This window comes from Schistocerca gregaria, chromosome 2 (assembly GCF_023897955.1).
Source record: "Schistocerca gregaria isolate iqSchGreg1 chromosome 2, iqSchGreg1.2, whole genome shotgun sequence".
Lineage (NCBI taxonomy): Eukaryota > Metazoa > Arthropoda > Insecta > Orthoptera > Acrididae > Schistocerca > Schistocerca gregaria.
In genome coordinates this window covers 567,906,994-567,930,311 of record NC_064921.1, presented here as the reverse complement: position 1 = coordinate 567,930,311, position 23,318 = coordinate 567,906,994, and the positions used below count along the sequence as shown (strand labels likewise).

At 40.4% G+C, this 23,318-nt stretch overlaps 1 protein-coding gene across 4 annotated transcripts in view; it reads right to left on the bottom strand.

Annotated features, from left to right (window-relative positions):
• LOC126332740 (juvenile hormone esterase-like) overlaps window positions 1–23,318 on the bottom strand; it is a 292,229-nt gene that overhangs the window by 237,346 nt on the left and 31,565 nt on the right. For 3 of the 4 annotated variants that reach the window (XM_049996631.1, XM_049996632.1, XM_049996640.1), the window contains exons 5-7: window positions 14,045–14,241; window positions 13,779–13,950; window positions 7,154–7,326 (exon numbers count right to left, since the gene is read on the bottom strand). The exons of the other annotated variant lie outside the window; for it this stretch is intronic. In XM_049996631.1, the coding sequence (XP_049852588.1) occupies window positions 7,154–7,326; window positions 13,779–13,950; window positions 14,045–14,241 (542 nt within the window). The remainder of the gene's footprint in view (window positions 1–7,153; window positions 7,327–13,778; window positions 13,951–14,044; window positions 14,242–23,318) is intronic. 4 annotated transcript variants of the gene reach the window in all.

Below are 23,318 nucleotides of genomic sequence, written 5' to 3'. Positions count from 1 at the left end.
ATGACAGATTCATTCTCTAGTCCTGGCTAAAAATGCAGTTTACCGATACTACATTCACTACCAATATATATGAAAGTAAAGCTGCACCCTTGAAAGGAGGATATAAGATGAACATCAACAAAAGCAAAACGAGGATAATGGAATGCAGTGAATTAAGTCGGGTGATGCTGAGGGAATTTGATTAGGAAATGAAACACTTAAAGTAGGAAAAGAGTTTTGCTATTTAGGGAGCAAAATAACTGATGATGGTCGAAGTAGAGAGCATATAAAATGTAGACTGGCAATATAAGGGAAAGCGTTTCTAAAGAAGAGAAATTTGTTAACATCGACTGTAGATTTAAGTGTCAGGTAGACGTGTCTGAAAGTATTTGTATGGAGTGTAGCCAGGTATGGAAGTGAAAAATGGACGATAAATAGTTTGGACAAGAAGAAAATAGAAGCGTTAGAAATATGGTGCAGCAGAGGAATGCTGAAGATTAGATGGGTAGATCACATAACTAATGAAAAGGTATTGAATACAATTGGATAGAAGAGGAGTTTGTGTCACAACTTGACAAGAAGAAGGGACCGCTTGGTAGGACATTTTCCGAGGCATCAAGGGCTCACAAATTTAGCATTGGAGGGCAGCGTGGAAGGTAAATACTGTAGAGGGAGACCAAGACATGAATACACTAAGCAGATTCAGAAGGATGTAGGTTGCAGTAAGTACTGGGAGATGAAGAAGCTTGGACAGGATAGAGTCGCATGAAGAGCTGCATCAAACCAGTCTCAGGACTGAAGACCGTAACAACAACAACAAGGCTACACCAAAGGAAACATTTCGGCGGAGATCGTTGTGAGACGTTACTGCACAATGCTGACAGTGAACGTGTCGAATTCCTATACACCTTGTCGTACGCAATGAAAGGGATGTCGAAGTTTCGTAACAAGCTGGGGCACTATTTTGTACGCTAAGGGAGACACATAATTTCGTCTCGTAAGAAATATACGCACAAATGAATTTATTGAAATTTCTTTTCAGAGGCTTTGGACAGAGTTCTCGATGATCAGAGGCCTATTCAGCAATAGTTTCATAGAAAAAAATCATTAATTAGTGGTTGTAGTGGTTCTTAAACCTAAAGAATGTCATTTACGTAAGGAAATTAGCTGTAGTCTACTTACTACCTATCTATATCATTTTTCCTACTTAGTCGCAAAACAGCACTGTTATACCAATAATGAACTGTACAACCGGAATTCTAGTGAATCGCCTCGAAGTACCGATGTGTAAAGAATTGGCCCACTGAAGCACTGATGGAAGGTGAGGTGAGCTTGAAGCTATCTCAGCCCACAGCGGGCAGATAAGTTTAAGAAGAAATCACAAAAGTAGGACAAGAAAATGTAGGTAATTGCGAAGAAATCTTGGGTAACGGAGGAAATACTTCAACTGATATACCAAAGACGATGTACAAAAATATTCGGGAAAATGAAGGAAAACTGCAGTATAAATCATTTAGCAATAAAATCAGTACACACTTAAACGTAGCTAAAACCGTTGGATGCAGCAAAATCATGAAGAAATAGAAAGGGATATGATCGTCGGAAGGAAAGAGTCAGCATATAAAGTAAAAACAGTCTTCAGTGAAAGAAAGGCAAAGGCGTTAACATCAAGAGATATCAGGAACCCCACTGTACAATGTAGAGGAGAGACATAACAGCTGTAGTGACAACACTGAAGACCTCAACAATTCTGATGAAAGAAGGTTGGTCGATAAGGAAGACATAGACGATCCATTACTACAAATTAACAGAGTTTTACAAGCTTTGCCTACAATTAAAGCGGAGAGGACAGTCTGTTGGAATTTCTCAGGTCACTGCCTTAAGTGGCAATTAAGGATTTTCCAAGCTGTTTTGTAGGATATATGATTCTGCAGACATACCATGAGGTATTCAGAAAGACGTCATCCACGCCATTCCTAAGATGACACAGGTAGAGTGCGAGAAGTGTTTAAATTAAGGAGAGTGTTCCTGGAGCCATTCTGTGAGAATGCACGATGCTCATGAATCGATGCAGGTGATCAGACAGGATGCTTCCGTATGTGTCACCTATCAGAAGCGTACCTAGATGTATCACGGGTTCCATATCACTCCAACTGCACACGCCCCACATCATTACAGAGCGCCGACCAGTGTGGACGAGCGGTTCAAGGCGCTTCAGTCCGGGACCGCGCGGCTGCTACGGTCGGTCGCAGGTTCGAATCCAGACTCTGCCGTGGATGTGTGTGATGTCCTTCGGTTAGTTAGGTTTAGGTAATTCTAGGTCTACGAGACAGATGACCTCAGATGTTAAGTCTCACAGCGCTTAGAACCAATTGAACCATTACGGAGCCTCCCCAAATTAAACACTACCCTGCTGACATGCAGGTTATATGGATTCATGAGCTTGTGTCCATACCCGTACACGTCCATCCGTTCAATACAATTTGAAATAGGACTCGTCCCACCAGGCAACATTTATCTATTCATCAAATGTCAAACGCGATGTTGACAGGCCCAGGCGACGCGTAAAGCTTTGTGTCGTTCAGTCATCAAGGGTACACGAGTGGTCCTTCGGCTCCCAAAGCCCGTATTGATGAATCTTTGAATGGTTCGCACGCTGACACTTGTTGATGACCCAGCATTTAAAACTGCAGCAGTCTGCGGAAGGGTTGCATTTTTGTTACGTTGAACGGTTCTCTTCAGTCGTTGTTGGTCCCAGTCTAGCAGGATCTTTCTCCAGCCGAAGCGATCTCAGAGATTTGATGTTTTACCGGATTCCTGATATTCACGGTACACACGTGAAATGGTCGTATGGAAAAATTCCCACTTCGCTACCTCGGAAATACTGCGTCCCATCACTCGTGCTCCGACTATAATACCAAGTTTAAACTCACTTAAATCTCGCTAACCTGCCATTGTAGCTACATTAACCGATCTGACAACTGTACCAGACACTTCTTGTCTTATACAGGCGTTGCCCATCGTAGCGCCGTATTCTGTGTTTGAGAACGCTTGCCTATCCCTTTTCTCTGGTGCTTCACTGCATAAAGGCAAGGAATAACATAAAGACCATTAAAAAAGACTAACACTCAAGTCCTCAAGTACCCAATAAAATTACGTAAAAAGCACCTTCCGCTACAAATATAAGATTGAAAGTGTCGCTCATTCAGAAGTCAGCTCAGCACAAACACCTGAAGAAGGCCGTTAGCAATAAAGGCCGAAACATGGGCCAGTTATATATTGACAATGCGGTCAACATTCCATAAGAATTTTATTGACAGTGACAGCGGCCATGTAAGCCAAGATTTTGTTATTCAAGTCTACTTAGATCTTACTGGCTCTACGCCCTGAAATGGCATCACTTTTGTTTTATCTGCAAACAGTGTCAGATAGTAATCTGAGGTTATCTGCTACATCTAATAGAGCACCAACCAAAACTCATCTTCATTCTTTGCAATCTGAGTGGGGTCACCTGCGTATAAAATGGCATGTAGACAATTTTTTTCCATTTACTGACCGCTTCATCCATGTGGATATTGTAGAGCGCCGGAAAAATATGGCATGTTTTCCATAGCCCTTTGTTTATGTTTATGGGCTTTGTGATTTTATTTCCAATACCTATGTCGGGGTTCATGTATAAGCTCTTTATAGCATTTATGAAATGAGGTAGATTGTCTCGTTCAACCACTTTATTTCATAGCATTTCCCTGTTCACTGCACCAAGTGCCTTTTGAAAATCTATAACAGGAAAATGGATTCCGGCTATTAAATTCTCGTCTCTTTTCTATAGCTTGTTGTAGTGTGAAAACATTGTCAACAGTTGATCGTCCCTACCCAAAACTCATTTGTTCTTCAAATATGATGTTTCCCATGATATTTTTCAGTCTTGCATTTAGGGCTTTTGTTCATAATCTGTATGGTAAATCCAATTACTGCATTTATCTTTATCAACCTTGTTAAAGATATACATTGATCTGCCAGAATATTATGACCACCGACCTATTGTCGATATAAATGCATCCAGGCGAGAACAGCGCCACTTTGTGAGGAATGAGTGCCACTCAGACACACGCACGGTGCATGTAGTGTCAGTGGGCTTGCTGTCAGTGTAGGGAAGGTGCACGATTTATCAGGTAGACCGAAGGGAGATTGTGATGGCCTGGAGGAACGGCACGAGCATTTCGAAAACTGCACGACATGTCAGTTGTTCGAGGAGTCCTTCAGCAATTTTTGAAATTTAACTCTTATGGGATAAAAACAGTGGGTGAAAGTTTCTTTGAATATAAATAATTATTAAAGAACTACTTATTAATTTTAAAGCTAGATCTGTAAAAGTTGTTATTTGACTTCTCGGTTAAAAATGGAAAAAAAACACTTGTTTCAATGCTAATGGAAATTCGACGACTACAGGGGTGGCTTACGAAAGGTCTCAGTATGAAACAATTTTTAAAGCTACATTTATAAAAATTTTAAGCTGGCTTCTTGGTTAGAAACAAAAATTAAAATTTTCACTGCTTTTGGAAACTCAACCCATATAGGTGAAGTAGAGGACGCATTTTTTGTAGAAATGTTTCAGTTTGCAAGCATTTTTGAAGAAAAGTCTATGAAAATTAGTCTTTGGCTTCTGTTTTAGAAGTAAAAATTACACATTTTACTCCTTTTGAACACTCAACCCCTAAGGGGAAGAAATAGAGTGGTGAAATGGTTTATGAAGATATTTAGTTGTGAAATAGTTTTTTGTAGTTACATGTGTGACAACTGCTATTTGCCTTTTCAGTTAGAAACGACAAAATGCATGCTTCACTGATTTTGAAAATTCGACCCTTAATGGGATGGAATAGGGCCGGACTGACTCTAAATCGCCCAGCCCAAAACGCTAAGGTTTGAAATTTGGAGAGGGTATGGGTATTACACTCTATGTATTTTTTCAGAAGTTATTGTTCGAAATTATAGTTCCAAGCAGCTGAAATAGGTGATGAAAGACTTTTTGAAAATATGTCACTATTAAGGTAATTTTGAAGTTAGAAATATAAAAATTGGCGTTTGGTTTCTCAATAAGAAGTGCAAAGAAAAAAGTGTTACAGCATTTTTTGAGATTGAACTAGTAAGGGAGAAAAATAGGGGCATTAATTTTAATAAAAATTTTCGTTGTGTCATAAAATTTTAAAGCTAAATCTATGAAAGTTATTATTTTATCTCCCGATTAGTTATAAAGAAATACGTGTTAGGGGATGAAGTTGCTATGGAAACATTACCACAAAAAAGTAGAAGTAATGATTAAGAAGAACCTTGGACAACAGCTTCCTGAACCTGTTTTCGGACATAAGTACATTCACTAACCCTATTGTATGATCTTATTTAGAGTGAAAAGCTTTGAAGGTGTTGAAATTTGTAAATAACATAAAAATTCTTTTAAAGAAGAAAAATATTTGTCAGGGCAAGTAATATTTATTTAAAGCTCCATATCTGTAAACGATGGTAGGAAGGTTTTACCAACTGTCTAAACCTTCCACGATAGAAATGCTCTCCATTGTCACGGATCCATTAGAGAACCGGCACATTAATGTCCTCATCGTTAGAAAACCTGTCACTGTTGTGAATTGACTCCTCGATTGCCTGGTCACTATCGAATCTAGTAGATGTCGATAGCCTTCCTTTCCGATAGGAGTCACCCACCTCCGTGTGGGATTGGCCAAATTGATGACACTATGTCAGTACGGCTGGACCTTACATCGCATTTGCTCCATACACCGCCGGAATTTCTCAGGGAATCTATGTTCAATTTAAACCTTTTGCTAGTGTATTTTTTTTCTTCACCGTGTTTGCTTACAGTTCGTAGTCATTCTACCATCTCAATAGTAATTACCATTACGACGATACGGCAGTGATGACAACAAAACACCTAATCTCTGAACGGAGAAAGTCTTCGACACAATCGGGATTCGATCCCAGCCCTTCGCTAAGCATCCTGCCCCTCTAACCGTGCAGCTACCGAGGCGGACAAGCCCTCATAATTGAGATTTACAGTTGCTGGGCTATTTCACTCCCACACTGCGATGCACCTGTTATCCGTAGCGCAATAACTGTGTTTACAGCAGACCCAGAGCATTTACTCACCTAACACGTCAAATTCTTGTAGCAAAAGCTCTAAGTGTGGGAAGACGTACCGAACTTACTATCTGGAGTCTCCTTCTAAAGACAAAAGTAGTAAAAATTATAACCATATTTATTTAGACAACTAGCTGCATATTTCGAAGTTAAGAAAGGTCTTCGTTACGAAAGCGATTATCGATAATGAAGAATAAACAATAAAAGGAGCATAATTAATACTGATTTTCCAGTAGATCTGAAAGTGCCAAACCATGGAGAAAGTTTTTTAAACACGGGTTACTAGACGGATTATGGTCTTTGTGTCAAGTTGTGGATCCCTCTGTAGTTTCAAAATTTAAAATAAATGTGAGAAGTAATTTCTGTTAACCAAAGTTCTGCTAGTTAAAAACCTACTACTGCTTTTTTGTACTTGCATTATCACAAATAAAACGTAGTGCCTCCCCACTGTCAAAAACTAACATTTTTAAGACTGTGGCTGTATAAAAAGTACAAATCTGTTCTTACAAAGATGAAAACAGCAACCATCCATGGTAACAATGCCACTTATTTACACAAATAGCGCCTTTACGATTTTCGAATTGACTGTTCATGTTCAGGTGGCTGTTCATGTTTGTGTTACATTTGTTGGCTGGTTCAAATGGCTCTGAGCACTATGATACTTAACTTCTAAGATCATCAGTCCCCTAGAACTTAGAACTATTTAAAACTAACTAACATAAGGACATCACACACATCCATCCCCGAAGCAGGATTCGAACCTGCGTCCGTAGCTGTCGCGCGGTTCCAGACTGTAGCGCCTAGAGCCGCTCGGCCACCCCGGCCGGTCTTACATTTCTTGTTGCTTACATTAAACAGTAGTAGACAGTTATATTAATCTCCGAGGAGAAAATAAAGCGTGTTATTTAACTCAAAAAATTGTCTAAAAATTCCACTACAAAATATTGAGTGCGTTTGTAGTAAAGCACTACATACATTTATATATACTGCTGGCTAAGACAAAGGACAGAAAAAGTTTGAGACTTACATCAGCATACATTTCGACGGTTGAGTCTTCCAGAGGTTGATTTTCAAAGTAAAACCTCTTGATGTCTCGAGCAATGGTGATGCGTTCCTCTCTCTTGACGGGGATGCTAGCTGGCAACAGCCTCTGGAAGTTTGTATTGAGCTCCCGCATAGCTCCCTTGTTCTCCGCCAGTTCTGGTGAAAGCAATTAAAAATTCTCATGCACTGGTCGTCACAAAAGAAAGAAATGAAGTAATCTTTTGCAGAGGAAGAGAGGAGATGTACTTGGGAAAGACGCAGAAAGACGGGAAGTTTCCAGCTGGATTACATCATCGCCAGATAGAGATTCGGAAATCTTGTATTTAACTGTAAAGCGTACCCAGGAGCAGACGTAGAATGGACCACAACGTAGTAAACTGATGAGCAGACTGAAGATAAAGAGAGTGGTCTGGAAGAATTACTGTAGAAACATGTGATATACGTAGTACTGGGCAATGATGAGGTGCGTTAGAAGTCCTCTAAGGCTGCAGATACAGCGATAATGAATACCACAGTAGCCAGTTAATTTGAACATGAATGGACATCCCTAAAGGCACAATCACGGAAGTTGGACTACAAACATATGTACAAGGAAGGTAACACAAATAAATACTTCAACCTATTAAAAAAAGAAGAGAGCACAAAAATATTTAAAGAAAAGCAAAGATACATCAAAGTAAGCCACTTAGGAATGAAATAAATAAGACGCACTGGTATTCCAATGTGACATGGCTGCAAGGAAATGTGTATGAATCGGAGAAGAAGCGATAGTTGGAAGGGCTGACTATGAATATTGAAAGAAAAGGTGATATGACTAAGAGGAAATACCTCTTTTAAACGCGGAGGAGAGATCGAATACGTAGAATGCATATAATGAAGGCGTCTGCCAGAGGTAGACTTGTCTTGTAATGTGATTTGAAAAGAAATGTCAATCTACGTGTAATATTTCAACAGAGCTTTAGATAAAAGGATAGATATATTTCCTCGGCAATTTCTAATATCATGGTGCAAACTGCAGCCAAATGCTTGTTCATGTTGATGTGAACAATCTACGATTGTGTTTACATGCCATCAGAATTGCGAAAAGTATCATCCATACAATTCCAGATACGGGAAGGACAAAACAATTTGAGATTTAGCGTCCATCAGCTTAATGTCTCACGCATCCAAGCAGTTGATATGAATAATACACAGAAGAACGGAAAAGAAACTCTGAGAGCTTTTAGATGACTATCAGCTGGGCTTCGGAAGAGGCTTTTCGGACGTTGTTCTTGAAAACTGAGTGATGACTTAAGGAAACACCAGAGCCATCCGTAGTATTTATCTATGTGAGAAAATAATAGAAAATCTTGCAAGAATTCGAAATTATGAGAAATCTAGGAGTACTCTAAGGAGGAAGACGAACAATATAGACATGCACATGAACCAAGAGGAAACAACAATATTTGAAGACCACGGACTGCGTACTTGGATTAAAAAGGATGTAAGACAGGGGAGCAGACTTTCGCCCCTACCGTTCATTCTATCTATGGAAAAAACAATGACGGAAATAAAAGAGAAATTTAAGAGTGGGATTAAAAATCTGGGTCAAAGCATATCAGATTCGCTAAGTACTTTGCTGTCTTCAGGGAAAATGAAGAACAAGATCTGTTGACTGGAATGGACAGTCTAATGAGAACAGACGATGGAGTGAGAGTGAACCTAAGAAATACTGAAGTAAGAAGAGTCAGTGGAAAAGAGGTAGTGGGGAACTTCTCATTAAAATTGGTGACTAGTAAGTAGACGAAGCCACGGAACTCGGCTACCTTGGAAGAAAAATAACAAAAAAAAGGTTCAAATGGCTCTGAGCACTATGCGACATAACTTCTGAGGTCATCAGTCGCCTAGAACTTAGAACAAATTAGACCTAACTAAACTAAGGACATTACACCCATCCATGCCCGAGACAGGATTCGAACCTGCGACCATAGCGAAGCAGGGAAAGTGTAAAAACAGACTAGCACGGGGAACAGACAAATAAGATATTCCTGGAGAGACGACCTTTATCAGTACCAAGCAGAAGTCCTAATTTGAGGAAGACGTTTCTGAGAATGTGCAGACCGTTTGGATCACAGCATTGCACTGTAGTGAACAATTGCTGTGGCAACACCGGAATAGTGGATACCGATGAACTAAGATGTGGTGATACACAAGGGTGTTGAAAGTTTGGTGGATTGTTAGTTAATGAGTGGGCAATGATGGGTGAAGGGACTGGATGATAGGACGCGTATTAAGACACCTGTGAATAACTTCCACGTGAATAGAGGAAACTGTAGAGAGTATAATCTGCAGAGGAGGACAAAAATCGGGTTACGACCAACAAATAGTCCAGGAATTGAAATTGTACTGATTGATGAAGAGGCTGACATAGAAGAAGAATTCGTGGCGGCCCGTATCTGATCTGTCAGAAGACGAAACACTCAAGTAATTAAAATAAATACCCTCTAACAACATAGTTATTTCTGCATCCGGTTCGATTATTGCTGGAATTAACTGTAATTTTCCTACGTAAAACTATCATCGTTAGGAAGAAATTCAGTTACACAGGGGATAGTAATATTGAAACATTAAGCTGAAGTTTCTGCAGATGTAAACCAACTTCAGCTATCTGCATGAACAAGCAGGAATACTTGTCTCGGATGTATATTATTCCGCTACTGCTTTCATTCTCTAATGACCAACTCAAGAAGCTTTAAGCTACAAGTTTAAGTGACTTCGGTAAGGCATGTTACTTAAAAAATTTTGATCTGAGTTATGCTGATATTCACAATCTACATGAGTAGAAGAATAATTTAATGCTAGTAAAAACTTCAGTACTCAAGAACCTTCAGTCCAAGTGCCGACGAGGTAAGGTATTTTCTCAGACGTAACAGCTGAGAAGGTAAAAGTATCTGAATCAATTACTCATGTTTTCTGGAAAACCAGATGACAGAATAGTGTTGTGTTTGTGTACTGTATTTCGTTTAACAAATTGCTTCTGGTGGTTTATATCCGTTGGATAAGCATGGAATATATGTCCCCTTAACTAAGATTAAACAGAAGTTACGAAAGAGTACCCACTAGTGGGTTCATGACATCCTAGTGGAAAATTATCACCATGATGCTACGGAATACATATTTCTAACAGCTGAACTTTCTGTTGCAAAAATGTACTGCCAGTATCTATAAAAGTTTCCTAAAACAATTATAATATAAGAGCGTTCTTTAAAACATTTCACTGAATATGTCAACTAAAAAAAAATTGGTGGACATCTACGTGATATCAAAAGTGATGAGAAAAAGTGAAAGATAAAAGCCTCCGTGTGAATGAAAATGCAAGGAATGTGGAGAGAGCTCAGTTAATGAAGCACCACTGAAGTGTAAAGCATTGTTCACAGAGCATTTAAGCAAACAACTAACAGATCAGGTCGTAACGAATTTATTTTATTAAATAAAATTGTTGTGAATATACGATACCGTCATATTGTGATAACACTGCCGATGTTTTGGCAGCCATTGCTTTCAGTTTTCATCAGGGTAACCCTTCAAGTTAGCTGATTCAGAAGGTCGGTAGCTGTATCAGATATTGACAGGGTGACACTCTAAGTAAAACTTTACTGATGTGGACACCGGCTGCGAAATCCTACGCTTTTGTAGTCCCTAAATTTTTTGTTTAATCAAGAGCCTCTTAAGAAACAGTAACAGACTTTTAATTCCAATTTTTGGTGTTTATTTTTTTAAATTATAAGCAATGCTTCAGAAAATCTGCAGCTGCAGTAACATTAGTTGTGACTGACCGGATTACAGCATGTGTCAGTTTGGGTCTAAAATGTAGAACAAATGAGTTGTTGCCAAAGAGATAATAGGGTTTTCCTATCTTGAAATACTGGAATTTTTATATTTAGACTGCATCAGTTAGAATTTTCATATAGAGAAAGTGGTGTTGTTAAATCCAGAATACATATCGGAATTGGTGAATTTGGCATAAAGCAAATACTAATTTCTCAAACAATACTTTTCATATTCAGTTAAAGAGAAAGAAAGCCTATCCATTAGGTGTAATGCCAGTGAATGGTACAGCAACATATCATCTAAGGACACTACATGGTAATATTCATTGTGAACACAACGAATCTTACAGTGGAAACAGCAGTGGTCACAAGGTAATAGCTGTAGCATCAAAACTATCGTCAATGTTCACTAGTTCTTTCACTAATACTACGTGAAATGTGATTTTTTAAATTTACTAGCAACATGCTTATACTCGTACGCTGAAATAAGCGTCTAACGTTCTGTGTAGTACAAACGATTTATCGTATATGGTCTGAAATACATCAAGATACTTTGCAGACACTGCTTTCGTTTGTAGTGAGGGATGAAAATGTATGAAGACCTGGGCTAAATTTACGTTTGATGATTGGTGACAATGCCATAACAAAGAGAAAAAATCAATAGTACTCGATTAGTTAGTGGTGAACTGCAAGAGCATATCACTTAGTGTAAGTACTGAGGAGCAATGCTAAGAAGCAAAAACATTTGAAGTATTAATTTCAGAAAAAAATGTTAATGAAAAGTGTTATGTTTTTCCAGGAAAAGATTTTTTGTTCGAAATGATCACGTAAAAACACTATCAGGGGTCGCCTCCATAACTGATTGGTCAGCGCGACGGAGTGCCTTGCGCAGTGGTGCGGGTTAGATTCCCGGCTGGGTGGGAGATTTTCCTCGCTTAGAGACTGGATGTTGTGTGGTCCTCATCATCATCATCATATCATTCCCATCGACGCACAAGTTACCAAAGTGACATCACCAAACTTGCACCAGGCGACCAGTCTACTCGATAGCAGGCTCTAACCACATGATATTCAATATCTTTCACTATGAGGGAGGTGATTGGAAGAGCTCCATTTAGTGGGACTGTTCTATGAAAATTCAACGGTTACATAAATGGAATCACGCATATTAGGCTAGCGCTAGCAGTTCCATTGTTTCGGTGTTCATTATGACAACAGACTGTACTCTCTATATGAGGAAAGGTTATAAGGCGAGTCGTTATTCTGTGTACAGCATCACAAAGGACGTAACCTCATGGTGGGGCTCCGAGAATGAAATACGTTCCAATTTCATTCGCCATCGTCATACGAGACCGACACAAGTGTTAGTTTATAGTTCACCGCTGAATACACAGCCCAATGACCTCTGGTCCCGAATCCGATAAGTAGATAATAGCTATTATATTTCTGGCGTGTTAAAGCCAGCGGTTGTGCTCCATCTTCAAGATCTCCGTGTCGTCGCATGGCTACATGCCATATAAGTCGAGTTGTCCTGATCTAGCTTGACGTTAAGTTGTTCGATTGTTGCCTTTCCAGCACTTTCTTGAGATCTCTCACCCACTAAAATCATCTGGTTGTGTGTTGATGAGAGATTGGTACGCCAATATCGACAATCACTACGACTAATCGACTAGCTTAGAGTTGAACAAGCAACGTAATTGTGTCATCCCAGTGCAGTTCGACTCGATGTCCAATAGTGATAGAGCCTTTACTGCTCCCAGAGATGGCACCTATGTGTAATACGTTTTGCGTCCTGTATATCATCAGATCAGCTATGGATTTAAACATATTCCTCCTGGCACACTGTGACTGCGAAATAAGTAAAATATCTATATTTGTTGTTCCTCGTGATGTTAAATATAATGAACAGCGGTGTAAAACATATTGACGGCAAACAAAACTTGTTCTCAGATCCATGTTAGTGATTGTATTGACCTGCACCTTCTTCCATTCGCTTGCTGGGCTTCACTGTTGCAGGCTTTCGACAAATTATGTAAACTTGCCTGATAAAAATTTTCGATTAATTCCTCCCACAGCTGCAGCTCTGCTATTGACTGTTCAATTCGTTTTCAGTCATCTTTTCGCTCTCATCAACTAAAAATATCTTACCACTTTTCTTGTAATAACAATAGTTAATCAAGCGGGTGACAGATTTGTTTTACTTGATTTACGTCTAATGGATCATGTTTTAGATCCGTGTGATAAAGATAACGTCAGTCATCTTCTTTTCGCACTTATCAACTACAAATGTCGTCTCACTTTTCATGTAATAGCTATAATTAATCTAGCGGCGACAGATTTGTTGTACTAGACAGACGTGTTAGGGATCATCTTTGGATCCATATGATAATGAAAATAATTTTCGGGACATACAATAATTGCAGTGCAACGTGATTCTTTATTCTTGCATAGTGTTTTGACCAGGTATGATTATTAGTTTCTTCATTTTCCCAAATACTTGAGAAACGTAGACTGCATTAGAGTGTTATGACGAGGGAGAAAAATATTTCAACAATCATATAGTGAAAGTGCAATTTCCCTTCTTCTTTAAGACATATAATGAATACTAAATATGAGAGAGAAAACTGCCTCTGTCAACAGTTTCAATAAGAAAAGAGAAATACCAAGGACAATTTATATACAAATGTTGCGTTTTCGAATATTATAAAGATAAATCTTCAGTCCTTTATCGTTCGGAACAGCTCATTTTTCAGATACTATATATCCAGTAGTTCTCTCGGCTGTGTCGTGTGTACCTACCTCGAATGAACACTATTCCTTCGCGAGAGCAGACACCTAAGATGGTGGGCACTTTGTTGAACTTGCCGCTCTTCAGGATTTCCATAGGATCCTGTGTGATGATAGCGTCCTTCACGGTGTCAGGTTCTATGGTTGGCGGAAAAGGTATCAGCGACTGCATTCTCTGCTTTTCCTAATCGACAGAGACAGTCAACAGTAGTGCTGAATACAAACGTATTGTTTCATTCGTAATAACACCTCACGAATTTAGGACACATTTACCCCACCTCTTTGGTCAGACCGTTTAGTACATTCTCGACTAACTTCTGCGCTGGCTGTTCTCTCATGAAGGCCAGTAGCTCCTCTGAACTGTCTCCCGTGAAGCCGAGGGACTGTGCCAGGCGAAACGTCCTGTCCTTAATAGGAGCCGACACCAGCTCCAAAGACGCCACCCCGCTTTGGCAGATAACCTTGTGGAATAGACCTGCAAAAAGAAAATAAATTAAACAAAAGATTAAACTACTGAACAACTATTCATTAAAGTATGTATAAACTCCGAGTGACATTCTCGTGATAGTAATATTAGGATCAGTTGATCATGTGATATAGATTCCTAAGCTTGCTCATTTAGCATCGCTTGCAAACATAGTTTGCTTGACATATAGTACCGCACACAGCTAAGGCAGTAGGGTGTTTGCCAGCGAAAGACAAGCGTTTCTGGTTCGAGTTCTAGTCAGGCACGCAGGTTTAAAGTGTCAGGTCGTTGCGGATACATTTCGTTACAGAATGGACATTAATTCTCCAAGATATGTTCTGTCAGCCACTTTGAACACAAAACAAAACAATCTAGCAGATTTAAAGTTTGGATATCTGTCATGGCGGGTCTTGAGAGAAAGTACTGCTGTAATCACGGGAGAATTCTTAAACGTGGAAAAGTCTGCGAGCTGAATACGAGGTCGCCTGAACCTCCATCCCTGCAGCTCCATGCAGGCCACAATCAACCTGTACTTTTGAGTCGCGGCACGTGTTCGAACGTGTCCTTTCCACACTATGCGCACATTAAAAATGACTCGACGCGTATCATCAAGCTTGCCACAAGATGGCCCCTGCTTCATCTGGCATTGTCTTGGTTTCATAGAACACTCTAAATTATTGGAATAATATTGCTCTTAGTTCGTTTCGTTACGGCTTTTAGCCGTAGCATATAGAAGACAGTCAGACTGAAAACAACGTGTGTATGGGGTGCGGACAACCTAGACTAACTTTACAACGATTACTAATTACTACCTGCCGCAGTGGTACAGACAACGGTCAGACAGTTCATAAAATTTCTTGAATGATCCCAATGTCATTTCAGATAAAAATGAATACTTAGGTCTTTATTAGGTGAAATGTTTTCAAATTTTAGTTGCTTGGAAATTACGTGAAACTCTATTAAGTTTCATGAATGTTCTTGTTTTGAAATTAAATTCGTGCACTGAGAATTAAAAGAAGACGACATTTAATTTATCGTTTCTGTGATATATAAAGGGTATTAATTAGATTGAAGGTCTTTCCTGTATGTACCAAACGCAGCGTGTATGAATCCAACTATTGTTGCGTGGCTGTTAGCTTTGACTTCGCTCACAATTGAAGCAAGTGTTTGGGGGACTTGTATGAATTGGTATAGATAATTTTAGAAGCTAAATGTTTTATTTAAAATTTCTATGATATTTAATTAATACAAGGGAAAATTTTAACTAATTGCATTAGGATACTGATGCAGACCCCCTTTCTTTGGAATTGGTAGTCACATGAGAGTGCTTTCTTCACTGTCGAGAACATATATGGTCATCCAATGTCTGGAAAATGGGCTTTTGGAGCCCTATGATTATCGTAGCACATGTGAAACGCGCCAGTTTTGACGTCAGAATCTTTCCGTAAGTAGAACAATTTAAAACCTATAAACGTCGTAACAAACCTGCACCACTATACATACGTGGCATATTGTCGTGGGGGCTCCGAAGAATATTTCTCTATATGTTTCTAAGTGGAACTAGAGAGTGAAACACATGATGGTGTCAACTTTCTTTCGTAGGTACATAGCTGGACTGACATCAAGAGACGTAGAGCCATGGTAAGATTCCAGATTCGCATTCCGGGAGGACGGAAGTTTAGTCCCCGTTGAGCAATCCAGAGTTAGGTCTTCTATGATACTGTAAATCACTGAACACAAATAACAGAATGATTCGTTTGAAACGTATGTGACTAATTTCGCTCCACGTCCTTGTGTACCGTCTTTCATGACTTCGTCCACGACGGGAAGTTATCTCCTTACCTTCCACCTTTTCGAGACCGACCTCAGTAACATACACTTTAGGCAGAAACAGTCTGAAGAGCTTGTAAGGGTTTTCCAGGGCGGTTGTCCTCAGAAATAATTTTTAAGGAAAGAATTCGATACGTTCCGATATTTCAGAGCTACTTAGCGTTGGAATTACCCAATCGGGTCATTGTGCTCGCCAATTTAAGCAGTTGCACCCGGTAAAACGGGGTAACGCACAGACATCTACGATCTCGCGAGTTACAACTTGTTCAATGTTCACTACCAGTTAACATGTGACTTTTTCGGCAGTGATAAATTAAGAAATCAAACGAATAACACCTTTGGTGTCCCTTTCTCTGACAGGCCGCTTGGATTCGTGCGCGCAACGAACTGATTGGCTAACTTCAGTGCTAATTAAATCGGAAAGGGCACACTGAATGAAATGTTTTTTTTTAACAGATATTTCTCAGTACAACGTATGCTGCAATATCTCTACAAGCTTTTTACGTTGTATCTTCATACTGTCTGCCAGATCTATATCAGTACTAACAACAAATCTGTAAAACAGTCGTACCTGTCTGTCTATGGTCACACTACTCTCCAAAGCTACAAGACGAATGTTCATGCGATCTTAGCAAGTAACCGAGTGTAGCTTGGTGTACCATATCAGCTTCAGTTCGTCAAAACTGGATCACAGAAAAGATACCGTGATTTGAGGTTTTACTAAAACTTTTTCAGTCTGCGCGTCTGTATGAACACGCTAATCTCCGGAATCACAGGATGGACTTTATGAGCTTTTCACCGGTAATTTCAGCTTAGATATAGACACCGTATAGGCTATATTTCATTAATATTGGATAACGAATAAAGTTTTTCAAACATATTATAAAAATTATGAGTACGTATGTTCCACATTACCTTAGAAACCATTAGACCAGTTTCAACTAAATTTGGTACACACGTCACTTATTGTATGGAAAGCGTCGCTGTGCGAGTGACAATAAAATAACTGTCAAAGAGGTTAGGATCGGCGTAAAAAAGAAATGCACGCCGTGACGCGCGCATACCCAGAGTTTATTCATGCCGTGCTTGAGAACTAGAGCACTTGAACAAATTTTATTCACAATTTCAGACTTCTACAAATCTTCTTCTGGCTGACAGCAACCCATCCCCCTTACACACGCACACACACATTTATCGTCAATGGAGACGGTGTTCGCATATAGCACTGAATTTGTGTGCAAAATTATACCACGGAATGGCACGTAGTGTAGGAGATATAACGTTACATAAACAAGGAACCTCCTTCAGAGCGAGGTCGCATGTTCAGTCTGTGTCAAGGCTCATTTGAAAGTGCTGTGTTAGCAATTATGACAGGACAGATATTGACTGATAATAACTCACTATGTGCATCAGGAGTGTCCGAGTTGCAGAAATCAACTATGAGGAGTATGTATTGCACTCCACAAACTCGGCCATTGGCTTATCACGAAACTGACTAGATGCAGATAGTGCCCTAATAAGTTTTATAAGCACAGAAAAACAAGCATCTGAGTTTATGCAGTGGTTCCAGATGGTATGGATTGCAATGTCGCGGTCTTTTCAGAAGGGATAATTTGAAGAGGTATGTATTTTACACGCAGACCAGAAATCAAGCAAAGTCAAGCTATTTTGACCAGCTACTGTACAAAAGCAGTGCTCACACCACAGTTGTAATTCTATTACGCCCATTTTCGTATGCTTGCTGTGACGTAAATATTCGCTATTGCCCTTGCAAGATCACACATGCAAGAATGAATCGTAGGGAACAGAGCATCTGTAGCTTCTCATTGCGCAATAAATAACTTTCCAGCCAACTTACCATCCAGAGATTAAAGGTCAGCATAATTGCATACGAATGGGTTCTTGATACAACTCTCTTGGTACCTCTAATTTCCAGGGATCCCGCTTTAGTTTCACATACATTTCGTTTTCATATATCCACCGATCGGAGTCGAAAACAATTCCTTACTGAACTATGAGATAAGTTCATTTATCTCCCCCACAGAGTTTCAAGGTCGAGTCCGCAGTTTTCTGTGCATCCTCTACTTGACGCTTTGTTGAAATTTCTTTATCTTACGTCTTCGAATTCCAGAGTACTGCTTGAAGTTATGCAATCATCCATTGATTCTCTCGAAATCACTAATTTATACCGCGCAATTTGATATGAGTAAGGTAGTAGGCCATTTTTATGCACATCCTGTAAACTGTCGCGCATCTTTGAAACGTACAAACACAAGATTTTGTAACATGTGGGCCTTATTTTATCTTCAATACCCGTAATTTTCTGATGCACCACACGTTCTATTGCTGCGAATTTATTCAAAACCGAATTCACTGCAGACTGGATTTGTGGCTCGATATCCGGTAAAAATAATGAACTACATGGCTAGACACCTGTTTCAGTATCAGTTTCGCTTGTTATTGAGGTATCGTCATCGATACCCTTACAATGTAAATTGTCTGCACAGACGAGCTTATACGACACCACAGTTCCACTAACCCATCATCCAAATACGCTAATATTTCATTTGTCACTTCTTTCTCACTATGCGAAATTCCTAGCATTCCTTTTGACGAAATGGCAACTGCGGCAAATATTGTTGCAGATATAATGCAACGTTTATCGTTGCCCTTGGTCTGGTTTTTATCAACACCACTAGCACTGTTGTACTGTCGTCACTTACTCGTCCACTAAGCAGTTCATCTACGCTCCGTAGCCCAATTTTGTGCTCACCATTGGATACTTCCAGTCTCTCTCCCCGTGCCATTAGCACCCAATATTATGACTGCATGGTAAACAAAACGTGGAGCGTCAAATGCCATGAACATCGTTGGCCTTTCACAACTTCGTAAAATAACTACCGCATTGATTTAGCAGAAAGTACCCAAATACTCCGCTGAATATACCTACAAAATTATATCATAGTACGGCTCAGGGCGAGAGGGGTACGAGGAGGAGGAAAAATAAACGGAAGAGAAGAAGATGCACAGGCAGACGGGAGCAGATGATATGGACATAGATAGGGAAAAGAAGGAGATGGAGAGGGGAGTTGCAGATGTCATGGAGGGATGAACAAGGAATTGGGGGGGGGGGGGTGGAGGACTTGGGCAGAGGGAAGGGCGAAGAGGAGATGGACAGAGAGGGCAGGGGAAGGAGAAGATTGATTAATAGAACTGAAATGAATATGTACGTGGGTAACACGAGTACTCAGAGATTCGTGAATATGTCATACGTAACATAAGCAAATGCCTGTTTGTGATGGTGCCAATGAAGTGTATCTGTATCCTTCATGGTTCTTATTCAGACTTAGTAAAATGTAAAATGTAAATGGGGTTGATATGTATAGCGACAACAAAAATTGTGTAAGCAGGTTGTTTTACCAACAACAACACAGTCCAATGTTTTCAGCATGTGAGCAGTCGCCCATTCGACAAGAAACACAGGTTCGGTCTACAAACATGGCTACGTTTCGGGAAAGCGAATGATACTACCATAATACGAGGGTCGTCCAGAAAGAAAGTTACTATCAGTCGCGAAATGGAAACCACTGGGAAAATCCCGTAAATCTTTGAACAGATGTGTTGAGCAGTGTCTCTAGTGTGCTCGTCGATCATGTCGCTTCACTCGTTTCAGGTTCTGAGTGACCAGTGACCACGTAAAGATGGGTAGGGAATAGCGTCTGCCGCCAAGTATGAGAGCCTGGTTACAGGTTTCGCCTGTGTCATGCAATCGACATGACACAACTGAGGAGCAGTTCCTTCTTCATGCCAATTCTCGGCCGCACACTGCAGTGGCAATGAACACGCAACTGCAGCTTTTCCGATGAGAAGTGTTTGATCACCCACAATACAGTCCTTAATTTGCTCCCCCTGAGTCTCATCTCTGCTCGCAAGAACCACTGGGTATGAAGACAAAATTTTTCCACAGACAACGAGCTGCAGACCAGTGCAGATAACTGGCCACAAGCACAGGGGGCTTCTTTCTACGATGAGAATATTGGATAGTTGATACAACACTACGACGACTCTCGTGGATGGAGCGGCGGCTATGTAGGGAAGTAGGTAGAAGGTTTACCTAACTGATGTAAATAAAACATTTATGGTTTTCACTGTGGTTTCCATTTTGCGACCGATAAGAACTTACTTTCTGGACAACCCTCGTAGCTCTCAGACCATCTGACGTTCCAGAAGACGTATAAACTCGTATAGTGCGTTGAAAGAGTGTTGCTTTCGTTGTTTTGTTTGTTGCACAGTCAGAAACTAAAGCTACCGTTACGTATCTGACACCTTTTCCTGAACATCAAGTTAGAATTTATAGCTTTTGCAACTTTTTTAAGCACCTCCTCAGTTCTTGTATTTTCCGAAAAGTGACATCACTTCATCTCAAAAACGTAATTCATACATGCAAGCTTTAACACACTTACAGGTGTAGTTTGGCATTGTTGTAAGATACAGGCCCGAATTGGTTTGGAGCAGTTTATCACAGATAAGGATGACCACCTTGGGGGGTCATTGCTTCTACGCTCCCTGAACAAAAGGGCTGCCAATTAAAAAAAAATTGTATGAACTCGTTCGATTTATCACTGCTGTGCAATACTATTTTCTTTATATATTCTTACTACGAAGATAGTTCAGAATGTAAAAAGCTAATAAAACACTGTTCATCCGTTTCTCAAAACCATTCACTGGGCACACTATATAAAACCTGTTCGCTGACAACAGGACCGTAACGATCATGTTTGGTTTTCATTTCGAGTACCTCAGCTTCCCAATTGTCTGCCTAAAAAACTGAGTCACCGTCTTTATTTAACGAGTAGTATTTTGATCTCAGAAAGAGATTAGATGTTAGTATTACTCACTTCAGTGCTCCGGCGTAAAGATTACAGGAGAGAAAAATGAAGTTATACTGCCGAAATGTGGCGCGATATGGCTGTTTGCTATTTCTTTGTGCTACAATGGTTACCGCATTCTTATTCTGCTTTGCCTAATGAACCGTTCATTGCACGCAATATAATATTCTACAGTCACATCCAAACTTGCTTTCTTCTCAGTGAAGTTGTATGGTAATCTCTCTAATTTCACCAGCAAATATTTACGGTTCAATTTTATTCCTTGCTAGAGAGCGCTGTTTTGAATTTTATTCTCACTTGGAAAACGTAACTTCAGTTTAGATCTTGTTCCATGAGCTTTTTTTTATGTACATCAATGAGTGGTAAATGTACTCCCCTGGTGCAGCTAAGGCCCCACTCTTTTAAGCATATCTTTATACTGAATGCGATAGTTGTAGTTTCTTTCTGTATTTTGACAAATGTGTACATATTTTGGGTATTTGTTCTCCATGAAGAAGTTACACAGGTAAGAACTGAGTACATGTACGAATGTTACTTAAAAGACACTGGCTTTTACAAACTGAAGACACGACAGCAAGGACATTTTATGATGATAAGATTCGTTTTTCCAAGTATCTTCGTGTGTTCGCATTAGTTCAAATGGTAATCAGAATCCATTCCTAGGAAATATATTTCGCAGTTTGTGGAGGTATCATTTACATTAATTTTGAAAGTGTCGTTATCACTCTTTAAACTGGTGTTCCAGAGAATTTTTTCTTTCTTTTAAATGTCACTTTATTGTACACTGCCCAATAGTAAATCTGGTACCAAGCGTTGCGGGTTTCGAATCCGCGCCAGGTGGCATGGACCTCCATTACCACTGGAGGTCTCTGCAGCCGTCGCGCTGTAAGCCGTGACTGCACGCGCTTCTGGCACGTGACTTAATCTACCATGTATTTAAGCGCCTGCCTCTCACTCAGCGAGCCCCCCCCCCCCCCCCCCCCACAAATTCTATACGTCCCTCCAGATTCTTGAGCGTCATGCACTCCACCTCACCTTCCGTATACGCCTCCCATCCCCCAAGCGAATCCTCTATGACCTCATTCCTTTCCCCCATCTGCTCCTATTCCTCGAACATATCCGCACACTCTACGTGTCCCGCCGCCTTGATCTCCCTCACCCCCTGGTTGCTCATCTCCTCTCCCATCCCTGCCCCCTGCAACATCTTCACTGTTGTGTACCCCCTACCCTCCATCTTTACACCCTTCATCTTCTTTCACAAGGTGGCTTCCATCAACTGCCACTCCTGGATGATGCTCTCTCCCCCCCCCCCCCCATTTATCCCTCCTATCAATTCTGATCCTCACCCACTCCTCCTTTCCTCCATTCCTTCCCTGGGCTCCCTCTTCCCCCCTTCCTGTCCTCTGTCTTCCCCACTTCCTGTCGCGTCTGCCCTGCACCCCCACCCCTCCACCACTGTTATTAGTCTTCATCCTCCACTGGCTCCTTTTCCCCCTCCCCCTTCGATTTCCCTCACCTTCCCCCATTTTTTCCTCCCCTCATCTGTCCAGTTTCCCCTCATGTGCTCTTAGCTGTGATATGTCATATTTTAGCGCAGTGTTCCATTGAATATTCAGTGTTCTTTTATCTTTTCCCATGTTGCCAACAGGAACCATCCTGCCGCTGGGTGTGAATTTTATGTCCTTTGCGAACAGAAACCAGACTGTCGCCGTGTTTTTTTAATTGTCTACCTATTGTTTTACCTGTCTGCTCCGTATGTATTTTTAGTAGCATCATCATCCCTATGTTCTATGTTTAAAGTTCCACGATCTTTTTCGCCATGTTACCCTTTAAGTCATCGATTTTATCGCCTGTTTATTATTGTATGTTATCTTCACCTTTTTAAAACAAAGTCTGTAGGCTGAAGAGCGGCATACTAAGCTGCTGCCAGCCCGCTCCCTTTGGGGGGAATCGAATTTCAATAAAGAAAAAAAAATTAAAAAGTTCAGCGAGAAAGTCTGATATTCGTGTGAGTCTCTCGACATCTCGCTAACAGACATCGTGTCTACTTTGCTTATTTCTGTGTACTAGTGGACATTGTTGATTTCGTGAGGTTTTCGCTTGTGACCCCTTGCTTCTTACGTGTTATTGTTGTTGGTGTCTTGCTCAGTCGTTTGTCGTTGTGCGCGTCCATCCTTTCCAGTTGGTCCATCTTGTTTGTTCGCGGGGCGTTCCTGTTCGGTCCCGCCGCGGTTTCGTTCACGGCCACCCCGGGACCGCTCCGGTCGCGGTTACAACAGTAAACGTCCTTGAGGGATTCATCACCATCAGCAGGGAATTTTATTTCATTCAATGACTATAATGTTGTCATCAGAAAAGAGACCTTTA